Raw genomic sequence first — 14,709 nt, forward strand, 5'->3', positions numbered from 1 at the left:
AGATAAATCCTCCTTTTAGTAATTTACAACATTAAAGTTGGATGCTTGGAGCAGTGTTATGGAGAAATATGGTCTGAAAATAAGCAGGGAAAAGAGTGAAGTAATGGTCTTTGGAATGGATGGGAATATTGAATTGAATGGAGAACCTTTGAAAAATGTTAAGAGTTTTAGGTATTTGGGCAGTGAAATTGCAGATAATGTTGAAATAAAATATGAGATAATAAGAAGATTGCAAAAGGGAGGAAATGTTTTATCAAACAGTTGAACATTCAATTTGGGATGGAAAAATACCAGAAAAGGTAAAGATTATGATGTATAAGATGTATATGTCCCTATCATGTTGTATGGCACTGAGACATGGACGATGACAGAGAGAGAATGGAGTAAAATACAAGCAGGAGAAATGAGGTTCCTCAGTGCAATAAAGGGAAAGACACGTAGAGACTGAGTTAGGAATGAGGTGATAAGAAGAGAACTGAACATGGAAAGCATAATGGGAAAGATGGAAAGCATGAGACTACGCTGGTTTGAACACGTGAAGAGAATGGGAGAGGATCGGCTGCCAAAGAGATGAGGATTGAAGGAAAGAGACCAACAGGACGATCGCAACGACGCAGTGGTCAACGAAGTGGAGAAGAGAGGATACAGATGGCGACAGGTTGAGGACGAACGTTGGTGGGAAGACCAAAGAAGATGGAGAGGCATTGTTCATACCCGGCACTAGCTGGAATGGGACACGAATATGTACAACATTAAAAGTGATGTGGGCGAAGTTTAGGCAATAGAATGGTGATTGAAATGGAACCATCTACATTCACCATCTACATGTAACGTTAAACTAGGTTTACATGAATGGTCACATTTATTATAATGTTTTGCATTGCGGGTTCAAACAAACATCTGATCAATCTTCGTTCAAACCTAGATTGTACATAATTATGGGCCTAGTGCCCGGTTTCCCAAGTTCGGTCAAGATATTCGAACATTGTCAAACCGGGTACGCTTCATGGCCGGGACACACATATCCGCACCGAGCCCGAGCCGCGGCACGGCCGAGTGACGGACGTACTACGGCGAGTGAGAAAACTAATGCTTCCAAACGTGTAGGGACACATACCACCGCACCGCGTCAGCACCGTCACCGTGTTTGTTGCCCGCGCCGTCACCATCTAGTTCAGTTTACTTTTTGACGGAGACGGTGCGAGCTCGTGTAACATTGAGAGTGAAAAACTGATTGAAGAGATACGGAATTTTCCAGTTTTGTACAAAGTGATGAGAAATATGGTTGAACGGAAAAACAAGTTAAACCAAAAGTAAAAGTAGAACCAAATAATAAGTTGAGCCAAAGGTATAATAGACATAATATAATAAATAATAAAATAAACAACAAAAAGTATAAAATAAGAAACCCGTGACTGTGTCTTGAATTTTAAATTTAAAACTAAATACGTTTAGATACATAAGGCGGAAGATTACAATTTTATTGCTGATATATCATATTTACGATACATGACTGATTGTGGTATTGTTATGTACCGAAATAATATATTATATTGAATGAAAAAGACTAAGAAATTGTCAAAAAACCACTGATTTATATCAGTGGTTATATATAAATCAGTGGTTTTTTGACAATTTCTTAGTCTTTTTCATTCAATATGAATAATTACCACAATATCAACTTCTCAACTACACAAAAAGTAATATATTATACCAGCACTATGATTCTCATCTTATGTGTTCACAGGTAATTAGTTTAAAATTGAAAAATATAAATATAAATAGGATGTAACAAGTTTTAATAGTGTTATATTATCAACAATAGTTAACATATTCAAATATCATACCACAGTATATATAATATAAGCTTATGCTTTATGGGCCAGCATGTGGAAGCGTCAGAAGTGGTTTGTCATAATTTAAAAAGCACAAAACAAAAATTGCATTGAAGGACAGTATGCTATATGCAGTATTACTGCATATTTTGGAATGGTCTCTATGGGTCTGCCTCAAATGTCAATTCTCTGTAATACTCCTTCAATCCATTTAAGCCCCATATCACTTGCCGCATGCACCTTCTGCAATCCTCCCTCACATGGGAACAGAGGGCAGTTCGAAACCAAGTGCTCCATTGTCTGTATCTCGCCACATTCACAGTATGGGTCAGGTGTAAAGCCCCATAAGGCAAGAGACTGGGCGCATCTTCCAGTAGATGTCCGGAACCTGTTCAAACAGCACCACTGCCGGCGGCCAAGCAGTGTCCCTGGCACCTGTACATTTGGATCCTCAATTAGGTGTTTATTCTTTACTGATGAGGAGGACCACCTTGCCTTCCAAATTGTTTCAATATCCTGACCATTCTGATCATCTCAGATACCTCCTAGATTGTAGCCGTCTTGCTGGTGCATTATTTAGCTCCTTAGCTATTGGCAACTCATTCCTTGAGACAACCCTGTTAACAGTATTCAGCCACACTGTACACCAGGAGGCAAGACTGGATGTTCGCAGCGTTCCCACATTGCAACCCCAGGTTGTTCCAGCCAGTTTGCTTATAATATTGTTTCTGGTCTTTAACTTGTCTCTTACACCCTCCAAGTGATGGTGGTATGTTAGAGACCTATCAAGTCGCACACCTAGGTATCGGGGAGCTTCCCGATGTGTCAGTCTCTCTCCACAGAAAACAATATTTAGCCTTCTCCCTGCATCCCGATTACTGAGATGAAAAGCTGTTGTTACTGTCTTGGTTGGGTTGGGTTTCAGGTGCCATGCCTTGAAGTATTCTGCCAAATTTTCCAGATCTCTGTTGAGCATAGTTTCTGAGACCACAATAGCACTACAGAACTGAGACACTGCTGCCGCTCGGCTGTCGCACGGATATGTGTGTTCTCCTACCACCATCACCGTGTCGCGGACGTAACTCGGCACTGGCTCGGTGCGGTTATATTATGTGTCCCGAGTTTTATATGAGTGCACTGCAATCATCGATAGAAGCTATCACCTTAGAAATCATATGTTCAGTTCACTCGCTGTAAAGCGTTGGCCAAACTATGTAACGCCAACATGTTCTGACATGCAAGCTATCTGTGTCTACTTTACAATTATCAAAGCATTTGAATAATACAAGCATTTTGCCATTTAAAAGCAAAAACCTAACTAACCTACCCTTTCACCTTTCAAACCTTTAAGGTTTCTTCATTTCTTAGGTCGTTTTTATACTTTACAGCTTGGCTATCCGTCATTTTGTAAATTTCGCGGATGAGATATTTTTATTTTTGCGTTGGCGAACTGTCTTGACCGAACTTGTTAAAATCGGGCATTAAGCTGCGTTTACACCAAAGTTATTAACAAAATGTTAGTAACTCAATCCTTATAGATTCTATTAGATTGAACGGAACTTGACAAACACATATGTTCATCATGTGTATGATAAGTTATGTTCAATCTAATAGAATCTTCAATCATGTTGCTAATAACTTTGGTGTAAACGCAGCTTTAGTCAAGTTATTTGTTAATCTCTGTATTCGATAAGTCATCATTCAAAATTAACAGATGCCAGCAGATAACAGCAGTTTTCGGTCCGTTATCGAGCTATTTTTGTTAAACGACATTTAAAACGGCGGTTTTTAGGCTTAATTGTTAGGTTATGAAATCCGATTGGACGCTATTGTCATACCCACCTCTAATAAAAGGCCCTGGCCTACGATATTGCAACGTCACAGTGTAGGCCTAAAATCTAATACATGATTGGTGAAAAAGATCAGCTGGTGTATTTTTAAACCTTTTTCACCAATCATGTATTAAATTGTAGGCCTACACTGTGACGTTGCAATATCGTAGGCCATGGCCTTGTACTGTATTAGAGGTGGCTATGGCTATTGAAGTAAAGCCCTTGGCAAAGTCTATAAATAGGTTTTTATAGACCTTGGCCGTTGGTATTGGATGTTCACTTTCCCAGGTTAGAAAAAAACAGTTAAGCTTGTTAAAAAACATTACTCCTAAATAATTTTGAAGTATGGGTTTTGTGTTCATCAAATATTGTAGTAAACGACCATATAGTCAATCCACTGAATGATGGATTGTGATTCGTCGTACTTTCTCCTAATAATCAATTGTTTCATAAATAGTAAAATGTCTTTCATTTGTTTCAGACTGAAGATTTTTCGAAATTCTACCCTCTAAGCTTGATGGTGACAGGTCACGATATTCTGTTCTTCTGGGTTGCTCGCATGACCATGCTGGGACAACAGCTAACTGGACAACTGCCTTTCAAAGTAAGCCCGTCAACTAATTCAAATAGAATCTCATAATGCATACGCTAATTGTAATGCACCGCATTTTACAATAATATATTTGTTCTACAGAATTATCATTCACTGTTTGAAATAATAATAATTATGAATCATTGTAATGCACCGCATTTTACAAATGTATTTGTTCTACAGAATTATCATTCACTGTTTGAAATAACAATTATGAATCAAGCTAATGAGTAGTATTGAAACTGGCCATTTTTTGCTAAAATCAAGTTTTTTTAACCCTGTATAGTTTAAGTTTGTTTTGTTTGCCTTCGAGTATCTTATCAATCTATCCAAATTAAAATTAATTTTTCATTTTCAAGATTAATCATTTGGTGGGATTATAAATTTGGACATTACCTGACTAGCTGGTCTTGGTCTATTCATGAGAAAAATGAGAAAATAGAGATTTTGAGAAATTTCCTGTTCTTTCTTGTCTGCATATTGTATTTCATCCAATACATAAATTGTTACTATTCACTTATTGCTACTAAATTAAAATTCAAGATCTACAAAACAATGTTTTCTTGATACTCGTTCTGTCGATAAGTTTTGTAAACTATTGTGTGATTTGATAGTTTTGAATTCTATAATATTGTGATTTCTATCTGTATTACACACTAATTATTTATCGGTCTTTGTACTTCTTTATTCATTTTTTTAGTACTTTTATTTTATTATTTTATATTTGTTCTTGTTATCTTGTAAATCTTTTTATGAAGTATCGTCTAGTCAGCCCACGGTCTCATCGTCATTAATTTGAATGACTGAGTAAACCTTTTATTACGAAACCAAAGTTTTTGACATACCGTAATGCTTTTCAAATCTATGGCTATTTCTTTTTCAGAAAATACTACTACATGGAATTATATGCGATAATGAAGGCAGGAAAATGTCCAAGAGTCTGGGCAATGTGATATACCCAGAGAATATCATCAAGGGCGTGACATTAGAGGTAACAGGAATTAATCTATTTCAACAGAGCAGTTTGCTTTGGTAATTCAAGTATTAACTTGATGTATTCCTTGAAAAACAGCAAGTGATTAGATGTCAACAGTCTTGTCATAAAACACAATAATCAATACAATGCAATTCTGAACACTCATGATATACAATATATCGTACAAATACATGAATAAAAATAGAAATCCAAGTACCCTTTTTAAAATTATTTAGTCACAACATGTTTCGGCTATTTGATGCCATTATCAAGTGATTGGAAAATAAATAAATTTTATTAGCTTTGCTAATAAATTGTAATAAATAATAAATTTAAATAATTAAATTGACAACATCTTAAAAAGGGTATTTAGATATATATTTTTATTTACATACAAGAGTAGCCCCAAAGAAAAAAGGCAATATATGCAGTACATACACAAATACAATAATAGCCTATTACTAGTATTGTCATTTTCATGATATCACATTTTTTAATGAAATATGAATTAATTTAACTAAATTTTATATGTATTGATTACACGAAGCATTAAATTTTAAAGATTGTGATTTATCTTTGAGAGTGTAAGTGTTTTCTGATGTAGAATAGCATATCTTGGTCATCATTAAATAATATGGATTGGATATTACATTAAAAATTATTGTATTGTATATTCTATTCTATTTTATCTAATATTGCTGCCTGTTCTAGGACTTGCACAAAGAAGTGGAGAAAAACTATAAGTGTGGACTGATATCGGGGGAAGAAATGAAGAAAGCTATCAACGGACAAAAGGCTACATTCCCTCCCAATGTTCCAGACTGTGGTACAGATGCCCTAAGATTCACGCTAATGGCACAAAATATACACAGTGAGTCTCTCTATATAATAGCCAAATTATCTTATAATCGTTTCTTATTTAGATAAAATCTCTTCATTAAAAAAAAACTACGATAAATGTTCAAGGTTGACTAATAGGTAGATATCTTTCAAGTCAAAAATCCACCTAAAGTGTTGTCCACGTTATAATGACAGTATTTTATTAACATTGTTGTTTCTATCCTTGTATTGGTGTTTCATTCGACAAAGCAGATAGCGCTATCCTTTTCTACCTCCGATGCGGAGGTAGTGAACGTTGCGTTGCCAGATCATTTTTTAACAATGTAGAAATATAATTAACGTTATCATCACTATCTATCATTGAAAATATATTTTCTTGTCGTATAAAATATAATTTAATATTTTAAACAAGAATGAACATTTAATATTACATCATAATATTTATTTATTTATACCGGTATCAGCTATCCTCTATGGAAGGCAATGTCATGGCAGAGAACCGGCAACGCTGTTCTCCTATATTTCTCCACTGCCATTATAACATGAACTATAATGAAGTTATTGAACGATAGTAAATTTCTGATACAGTGAAACCAATGCATCGAGTTCCATCCATCAAGTAAGTTCAAGATAAAATCTTAGTTTAATAAACTGAACTCTGTTAAGGCCAGCTTCCGAGCTTCGGATTTAGCTAAGTTCTAGACTTTAAACAGCTGTAGGCAGAAAATTGACTTTCCGAAACTGGGCGTAGTCATAGTCCACGTTTAAATTAAATTTCGAAAAACTATAAAATGAGCCAAAAATAAAATAAAGAGAAACTAGTTGAAGTTTCAGCTATTTTGAATTATTTAGGAATGTTTCATTTCGTCCAGGAAAAACGTTTCCAATTATAGAAATGAGAAAATAGATATTATCATCTTTAATAGACAAAGAAGACAAAAGTCTTTTAGTAGTTTTTCTACTTTAGTCGTAGTAAACTACGACTACGCCCCGTTTCGGAAAGCCAATTTTCAGACTTCAGCTGTTTAAAGTCTAGAACTTAGCTAAATCCCGAGCTCGAAAACCGGCACTTAGAGATGTAGAATTATTCAGTAGAATAGACCGCATAATACCCGTATTAGGTTTTTATTTCTTATTTGTAAATTATTCTGTATATTTCAGGACATGCGATCGACGTCGACATTCAAGATTTTGTGAATAACCGCTCCTTTTGCAATAAAATTTGGCATGCTTTCCGATACACTCTAAATAAGATATCCGACTTGAATATCGATGTGCAGGATGCGTCTGTATTGCCCTACGAGTTGAACTCATTGTCTCTCATCGACCAGTGGATTTTGAGTAGGTTGAGTGAAGCAGTCGACAAAATGAACCAAGGCATTGAAAATGCTGACTTGCATATTACTACGTCCGCATTCCGGCGGTTTTTTCATTCCTTCCTCTGCGATGTGTATTTGGTGAGTATTCACATATCAGTTATGTATTCAATCAAGCACATTATTATAATAATGATGGAGGCTTTATACGAAGGGAGTTTAATAAGTAATGAAACACATTACTGTTCCTCAGAAATGGCTTAATTGATCCATATGAAATTTCCGGGACATGAAGTTGACAACCTGAGTAGGCTAGTTGTTCAATCACAGTCATTGTGCTCTCATATGTATCTCAAAATAAATAAACAAATAATTCATGTGCAAAAGAGGTTTTGAGATCAACCTAAAATACTTTTTTGCCAAGGATATTCATCAATTATCAAAAGGAAGGGATAATTTTGTTGCTTAGGTCTATTTTTCGAAGTAACCAAAGTTTTTTACTATCTGAATAGCCCGTTTTTAGAAGTAGTTATTTGTAAGTTATTATACAGAGCAATTCTCGAGCAAACTTGCCATTATCAACTGAGTAAATTTGCGGTTGCCAATAAGATTAAACTACGGTATTCATATGTCATCGTAATGTTGCCAATTTGATGTCCTGAATGTTTCATGTGGATCAATTCAGCCGTTTTTGAGGAGTAGTAATTTGTTTCATTACTTCTTGAACTTCCCTCGTATGATGGATATGCTTTAACCCGTTGAATATTGATTTTTTTATTAGGGTAGTCCAAATCTACCGTACAGCAATCTGAACAGATTTGTTAATTTGTGATAATATGTTACATAAGGAGTTTTAAATACCAGCTGAAACTACAGTTACTATGTAAAGAAAAATAATAATTTTTAAAGTAACTAGCTTAAACTACAGTTTCAATAAACTAAATTGTTCAAAGTAGGACTTTTTCATTAATAATAATAATATTCGTATGAGGAGTAATTGATGGGGAGTTCCTGATGTAAGTTCCACCTCGCCTAAGTATATCATTTGAGCCCTCAATAGGCCTTACTACTGTCATACTTCAGCCGGGACCGACAAATTAACGTGCCCATCCGATAACAATCGGTTTGATCTTTTTCCATTGATCTTTCTTCATAACAAATTTCCTAATAATAACTCGTAATTTTTAATTTGCAGGAAGCGACCAAACCAGTATTTCGTAAAAGTGATGACAAAGAGATCAGTAAGGCGATTTCAACGCTGATGTTCTGTTTGGACACTTCTTTGAAACTGCTCGCGCCCATAATGCCATTCCTCTGTGAAGAGATCAACTATCAGTTACCAGGCAAACGTCCCACTACTCTCATGTATGCTCAATACCCTTCTAATTATCAGGTAAGAAAATTCGCTATGTTCCTTACATTTCATTCGATAGAAACCCTTTTTTTATTCTATTAAATTTCACTATGAAAAACTTTTTTATACTATTCTCTGAAATTCTTTGAAGCCCTTGTTTTATTCTATTCTATTATGAAATAGATTCAAATTTTTATATTCCATTCAATGAAGCCTAGTTCATGAATTCGTTTCGATGATAATTCCTATTTCTTATTTGCTTTCTTGTATAGTCCAGCTATTATGAATAGAAATAAAAATCTCTGTACCATTTTTTTATTATTTTAAAATAATTCAAAAAAGGGTACTGAGATTTATTTCTATTTATATTACAAGTAGCCCTATACAGAAAAGAGACAATAAAATGGCATATCATCCAGTCACTATGTACATTGGTGTTTGCAATTCTTATTGTAGTTCTGATTTTTCAATATATTTTTGGATACCTAAGATAAGTCTAGAACCAATAATTCTATGCAATATTTCCTTGTGCTAGATACAGTTTGGCACAAAAACCTCGTATTTTCGGTTCATTTTCCAGTTTTCAGCTATTTCCGCCAAATTCTGTGATCGGAAAAAAATTCGCTCTAGCCTTTTTTTAGATTATGAAATTCTTTATAAAATAAGATCATTCTGAACTCTCTATCTTCAATGAGTACTGGGTTACAATTTTTCAATAATAAGGAAAATCTCAAAAAAAAATCAATTTTGATAAATTTCCGTTTTTGATTAACAATATCTTCCAATTGTTACCATTTAAATGTATAATTCAAATTCCCTCCGGGCTTAATTTTGTACTCTGCAATCTGAGACCAGGTAGAGCGCTCTATCTCATATAGATGTCCAGGTACACCTGACAACAATGCTCCTTGTATTTTGAAAAACACTTTATTTTTTCAAATCAAATAATCTTGATTCACAAAATAAGTAAATACAGCAGCAGAGACAAAATATACATAGTGAATATTCCCCAATCATCATTGAATTGAATTTACTGTGGTGTATCTAGTTTTGAAAGATCTGTGCTCCATATGTTTTATTATTATGATGACTATTCCATATTATATTTATTATTTGGTTCTATCAAATGCCTGAATTTGCAGTTCCGAAATGCTCACCTAGAGGAGGAAGTTGAGTTCACAATGGATGTGATCAGAACTATCCGAAGAATGAAGAAAACCAATGGTGTGAAAAAAGTGGCTGCTCATGGTAAGTATCATGATAATGGCAATATCATTCAACATTGAAACAAGATTAATTTCAACTTCCATCAGTCATAATTTATCTATCTCCAAACTCTACTTCAACCAAATATAAGTGGGTGATTATTACGAATCTTTTTCTTGAGTAGGTATAAATATTCAATTTTAAATGCATTATTTACATTTTATTTTCACATCAAATATATTCAGAATACAGTGTGCAATTATTTTGTGATAATTAGAGTTCGTGTAAGCAGATTAAAAGAATGAATTCATTCAACTAGTTGAATTCCTGATTTTGCAAACTCATTCATTTTTATTTCTCAGAATGAAAACTAGTACGAATATTTTCCCAAGTTGATTTGGTAACCCATATATCGTTTACTGCATTGATAACTCATACAATAGCTATTTATGTATTAAGAGCGTAATGCACGACTTTATCGCTCGCGCAAAACAGTTATCACGCGACGCAAAGCGGAGCGTGATAATTTTGCAAGAGCGATAAAGAAGCATTACGCGTGAATTACATATAAAATTTTTTCTACAACTGCCCAAAACTGTTAATTTAGAGTTGTAGAAAAAAATTATTACAATTCTGTGTCAACACTGTGTACTACACAATAATCCCATACACATTGCTATAGGGTGTAAGCAATTATGTACTTATGTTAATAAAAAATTATTGTGATTGCAATAAGTGTAATCATTTTTCTATATTTTACAACATTAAATCATCATGTTTCTACAGTATAAACTTCTTAGGGCCGGTTTCCGAGCTCGGGATTTAGCTAAGTTCTAGACTTTGAACAGCTGGAGTCAGAAAATTGGCATTCCGAAACGGGACGTAGTCGTAGTCGTAGTCAAAGTCAGGTTTAAATTAAATTCCGAAAAACTAGAAAATTGAACACAAAATAAAATGAAGAGAAAATAGTGTAAAGTTTCAGCTATTTTGAATTATTTAGGAATGTTTCATTTCGTCAAAGAAAAACGTTTTCAATTATAGAAATGGAAAAATTAAGATTTATTCTGCTGCAGCTATTTACTGCGACTACGCCCTGTTTCGGAATGCCAATTTTCTGACTCCAGCTGTATAAAGTCTAGAACTTACCTAAATCCCGAGCTCGGAAACCGGCCCTAAAAGTCTTAGCTTGTTGCCTGTTTAAAGCAAATACAATTTATTTCTGTAGGTTCAACATGTAAATCAATTTATTTCTTATCAAGCTTTTTTTACACTATGAAGTTGAATAAACTAAATCTCGTATGTAGCCTACTATGCCTTTCAAGTTGGAAAATTATCATGCTGCTCATTCTGAATTTCTAGTACAAATTGGTCTGTCAGTTCAAAATTCAATTAATTTTTCAGTTGAGATCGAAAGCCAGCAAGGAGACATTCTGACAAGACACTACCAACTCATCAACAGCTTCATTAATGATGATTACATCATAACTGATCTCGTAGAGCATAAGAATGAAGAGAATTTTGTATGCGAACCTGTCAGTTTCCACACACACGTCTATCTGAAGATACCGGTGAGAAATTCAAGCCTCAATTTAAATTTGAAATGGGAATTAAAAAATATATACATTTAAATCTATATATCTCGTTCTCACATTTTGGGGGTAAGGTATAATATATGAATTTGAAATGCAAAGCTGAATTATAAACTCAGTTCTCATATTTAATGTAGTACGAATAATTTTGCTGATTTTCAGTGAAGACAATTCACTGTAAAGTGTTGACATTCCAAAACGTGAAGAGAAACATATTTCTAATTATTATCATTTTAAACAAATTACTTTTTGAAATTGTATACATGACGGCGCATATTCCATTTTACTCATGAAGTGGGATGCTCTTTATTTATTCATAGACGATAGATACAATTTAGGCGGTAAACAACAGGCATTCGCCCAAAACTGCTTTCAACCTAAATTTGAAATGCAGTCCAGAGGTTAAGTAAATATTATAATTTGATTTATACACAAATTTAAATCCAAAAAAAATATCAACCAGAATCTTGAATTTATCTGATCAATTTATTCCCAAACACAAAACCGAACAAGAAACTTCTATCACAATATCACATTCTCTATTGAAATTTTACTTGAAACCAAGATGAAAATAATCTTTGTCCTGTCAGTTGATTTCTATTCATGACATATTGTTAGATTCACTGCCAACATCAGTTGCATCTTGCAAGAGAAGTACATTCAATTTAAAAACAGTTGGTTCTCAATATTTCTGATAATGTTTTGGCAATTATGAATTGTTCGTTATGTTTCATTTCGAGAACTGAGGTTTTCATTCTTGACCGTAATTGCATTCAGTGTAAACTGAAGTAGTGTAGTTGTAGTTGAATGTAGTTTAAAAAAATTGTAGTTGAGTGTGGTTTTACATAATTTTAGTTGTTATCTGCTTAATTGTATTACAATTCTTCATTGCTGCTGTTCTTTATGAGATATTTTCTACTATTGCAGACATTTGAAATATCGGAAGATGAGATCGAGAGACTATTGAACCAAGAGAAAAAATTGAACAAAGCACTGGTCAAATTGCTCGAAACTGTCGAGAACGAAACATTCAAAGAGAAGGCACCACTCGACGTTCAAGATAGTCACCGGAAAAAGGTAACAGTGAGATCATTCCGTTATAATTTCACTATTTCGAATTTTTATTCTCCATAAAATAATTATTTTTATCAATTTCTTAAGGTGATAAATTTTGATTTTCTATCATTTTATTGGTAACCAGGCAAGAATGTAACCTCTGGGCTTAGATGAGTTCCAAACCACTGGGAAATGATTTAGAAAGAAAAGAGCTGGTAGACATCATTTTTCATTTTTGTCGAGGTATTTACAGCTCATCATTGCATTTTAAGTAACATTTTTGCGTTACTGTATTCCAATTTCAATCTAAGAGAAATGTATTTATTATTATACAAAATGAATTATAAAGTCATTTTCACAGGGACGGATTCAAGGATCCAAAGGTTCAAAGAACCCCACACGTCAACCGAAGCTTATTGTGTTCCCAAGTAGTATGTTAGTTGAGCAAACCAATACCTATGTCCTTTACAAGAACCAGGAGTTTTTCCCTATACTAACATTCCATTCATCACCTGGTTGCAATCCTTGTCGCAATCCAGTGTGATATGATTGGCAGTCTCTTCAGACTGATTAGTCCTCGTGACCTACGTGAGTTCCACTCCTGGCCTTCTTTGTAGTCCTTCCGCTGAGGAAGGGGCGGCCAAGTTGCCTCTAGGGCGCACTTGACTCAGCCTCTTGACCCACATTTGTGCCTGGTATATCACCCATCACTGGTCTTTTGGGTTTTTTCCTTTTGCCCCTCCGAAACCTCGCAGGGTCAAAAGCCTCACCTCTCCCAAGAAGTTTTGCCTGAATGGCCGCCCTTCTTTGAGCAGTGATGAGTTTTGGCCTCTCCACCCACAAACTCGTGACCTACTTAAGTCCCACTCCTGGCCTTTTTGTAGGTCCTTCCGCTGAGAGAGGGGACGCCAAACTGCCTCTAGGGCGCCCGGCCACCCTCGACTCAGCCTCTTGACCCACATTTGTGCCTGAAGTTTCGCCCATCTCTGGTCTCTTGGGTTTTTCTTTTTTTCCCTCCAAAACTGCCCTGATGGGGCAGATCCCGTGGGTTTGAAGGCAAGGCAACTTCTAGAGTTGCCTTGAGGTCTATTTTAGTCGGCTCCTACGACAAGCATGGATACTGTGGGTGAATTCTGGTTTTCAACACATTCTTGAGTACGATGATCGACTCAAAGCTCCCCCAACCTACAGGGGGCAAGAGAAATGTAAGAGAAAAGCTATAATGACAAAGGCAAGCTGTGAGGGATTTTTTATATTGGAAGTATTTGATATAAGAACGCTTGTACTGTTATTAATTCAATTGATGATAATTTGATCAATTCTAAGTTTTGTGTTTTTTTTTTAATTATAGGTTTAATGAAATTTGAATTTGGATCTGTTGTCTGTGTTTATCAAGTACCTAGTCTAGAAACAGTTAGTATTCAATCTAAAAATACAGATTTGTTTGATTAAAGTATTGAAAACATATGCATGGAATAGAAATTATTTTCATTTAAATACTTGTAATATCAATAAAAACGTAGGCCTTCAAGTTGAATTGAATTTTCTAATCATCAGATATTATCAGAATGATATTTTGAAGGAAATAGATAGTTGATTGACCTTGTGATTTTACTGAGTAAGAAATGATGATTTATTCATATTATAATTTTTCCACTTCCACAATACTCAAGTATTTTCTTTTCAGATCCTGGGTCTCCAAGAAAAACTACTGCAGATCAGAAGGAAACTCGACTCACAACTTTTGCACCAAAATGTAGAACCGTAATAATTTTTATAGATTCATGTTGAGTAGAAATACATAGTTGTAATTATTTATTCGTCGATTTCTGTATCGTTCATTATTGTTAATAATTCTCAGGTTAGTGTTAACAGTTTGCGTATTCGTGTTAACTTGTAAATTTTGTGAATAAAAAGATTATATTATAATACTTTGTCATTTGATTTTGTATGCTCACAGACTCAAACAAGTATGGATTCTAGACTTTGAAAAGCTGTAAATTGTGTGCTTACACCATAAAACACGTCTTAACCATGTAACACACCATTTCGACACTGCTGTCACTAATTCGTGAGTAACAATTCTGCTTCAAAGATAGCAATGGGTGTTAAA

At 34.5% G+C, this 14,709-nt stretch overlaps 1 protein-coding gene across 1 annotated transcript in view; it reads left to right on the plus strand.

Annotated features, from left to right (window-relative positions):
* LOC111052470 (valine--tRNA ligase) overlaps positions 1 to 14,527 on the plus strand; it is a 35,421-nt gene extending 20,894 nt beyond the window's left edge. The window contains exons 10-18 of the mRNA XM_039430304.1: positions 4,149 to 4,271; positions 5,143 to 5,250; positions 5,947 to 6,106; positions 7,237 to 7,532; positions 8,587 to 8,784; positions 9,888 to 9,993; positions 11,353 to 11,519; positions 12,468 to 12,617; positions 14,284 to 14,527. Coding sequence (XP_039286238.1) covers positions 4,149 to 4,271; positions 5,143 to 5,250; positions 5,947 to 6,106; positions 7,237 to 7,532; positions 8,587 to 8,784; positions 9,888 to 9,993; positions 11,353 to 11,519; positions 12,468 to 12,617; positions 14,284 to 14,364 — 1,389 coding nt within the window. The 3' untranslated portion in view covers positions 14,365 to 14,527. The remainder of the gene's footprint in view (positions 1 to 4,148; positions 4,272 to 5,142; positions 5,251 to 5,946; positions 6,107 to 7,236; positions 7,533 to 8,586; positions 8,785 to 9,887; positions 9,994 to 11,352; positions 11,520 to 12,467; positions 12,618 to 14,283) is intronic.
* Positions 14,528 to 14,709: the final 182 nt, after the last annotated feature.

The sequence above is a fragment of the Nilaparvata lugens genome, chromosome 6 (genome assembly GCF_014356525.2).
Source record: "Nilaparvata lugens isolate BPH chromosome 6, ASM1435652v1, whole genome shotgun sequence".
Lineage (NCBI taxonomy): Eukaryota > Metazoa > Arthropoda > Insecta > Hemiptera > Delphacidae > Nilaparvata > Nilaparvata lugens.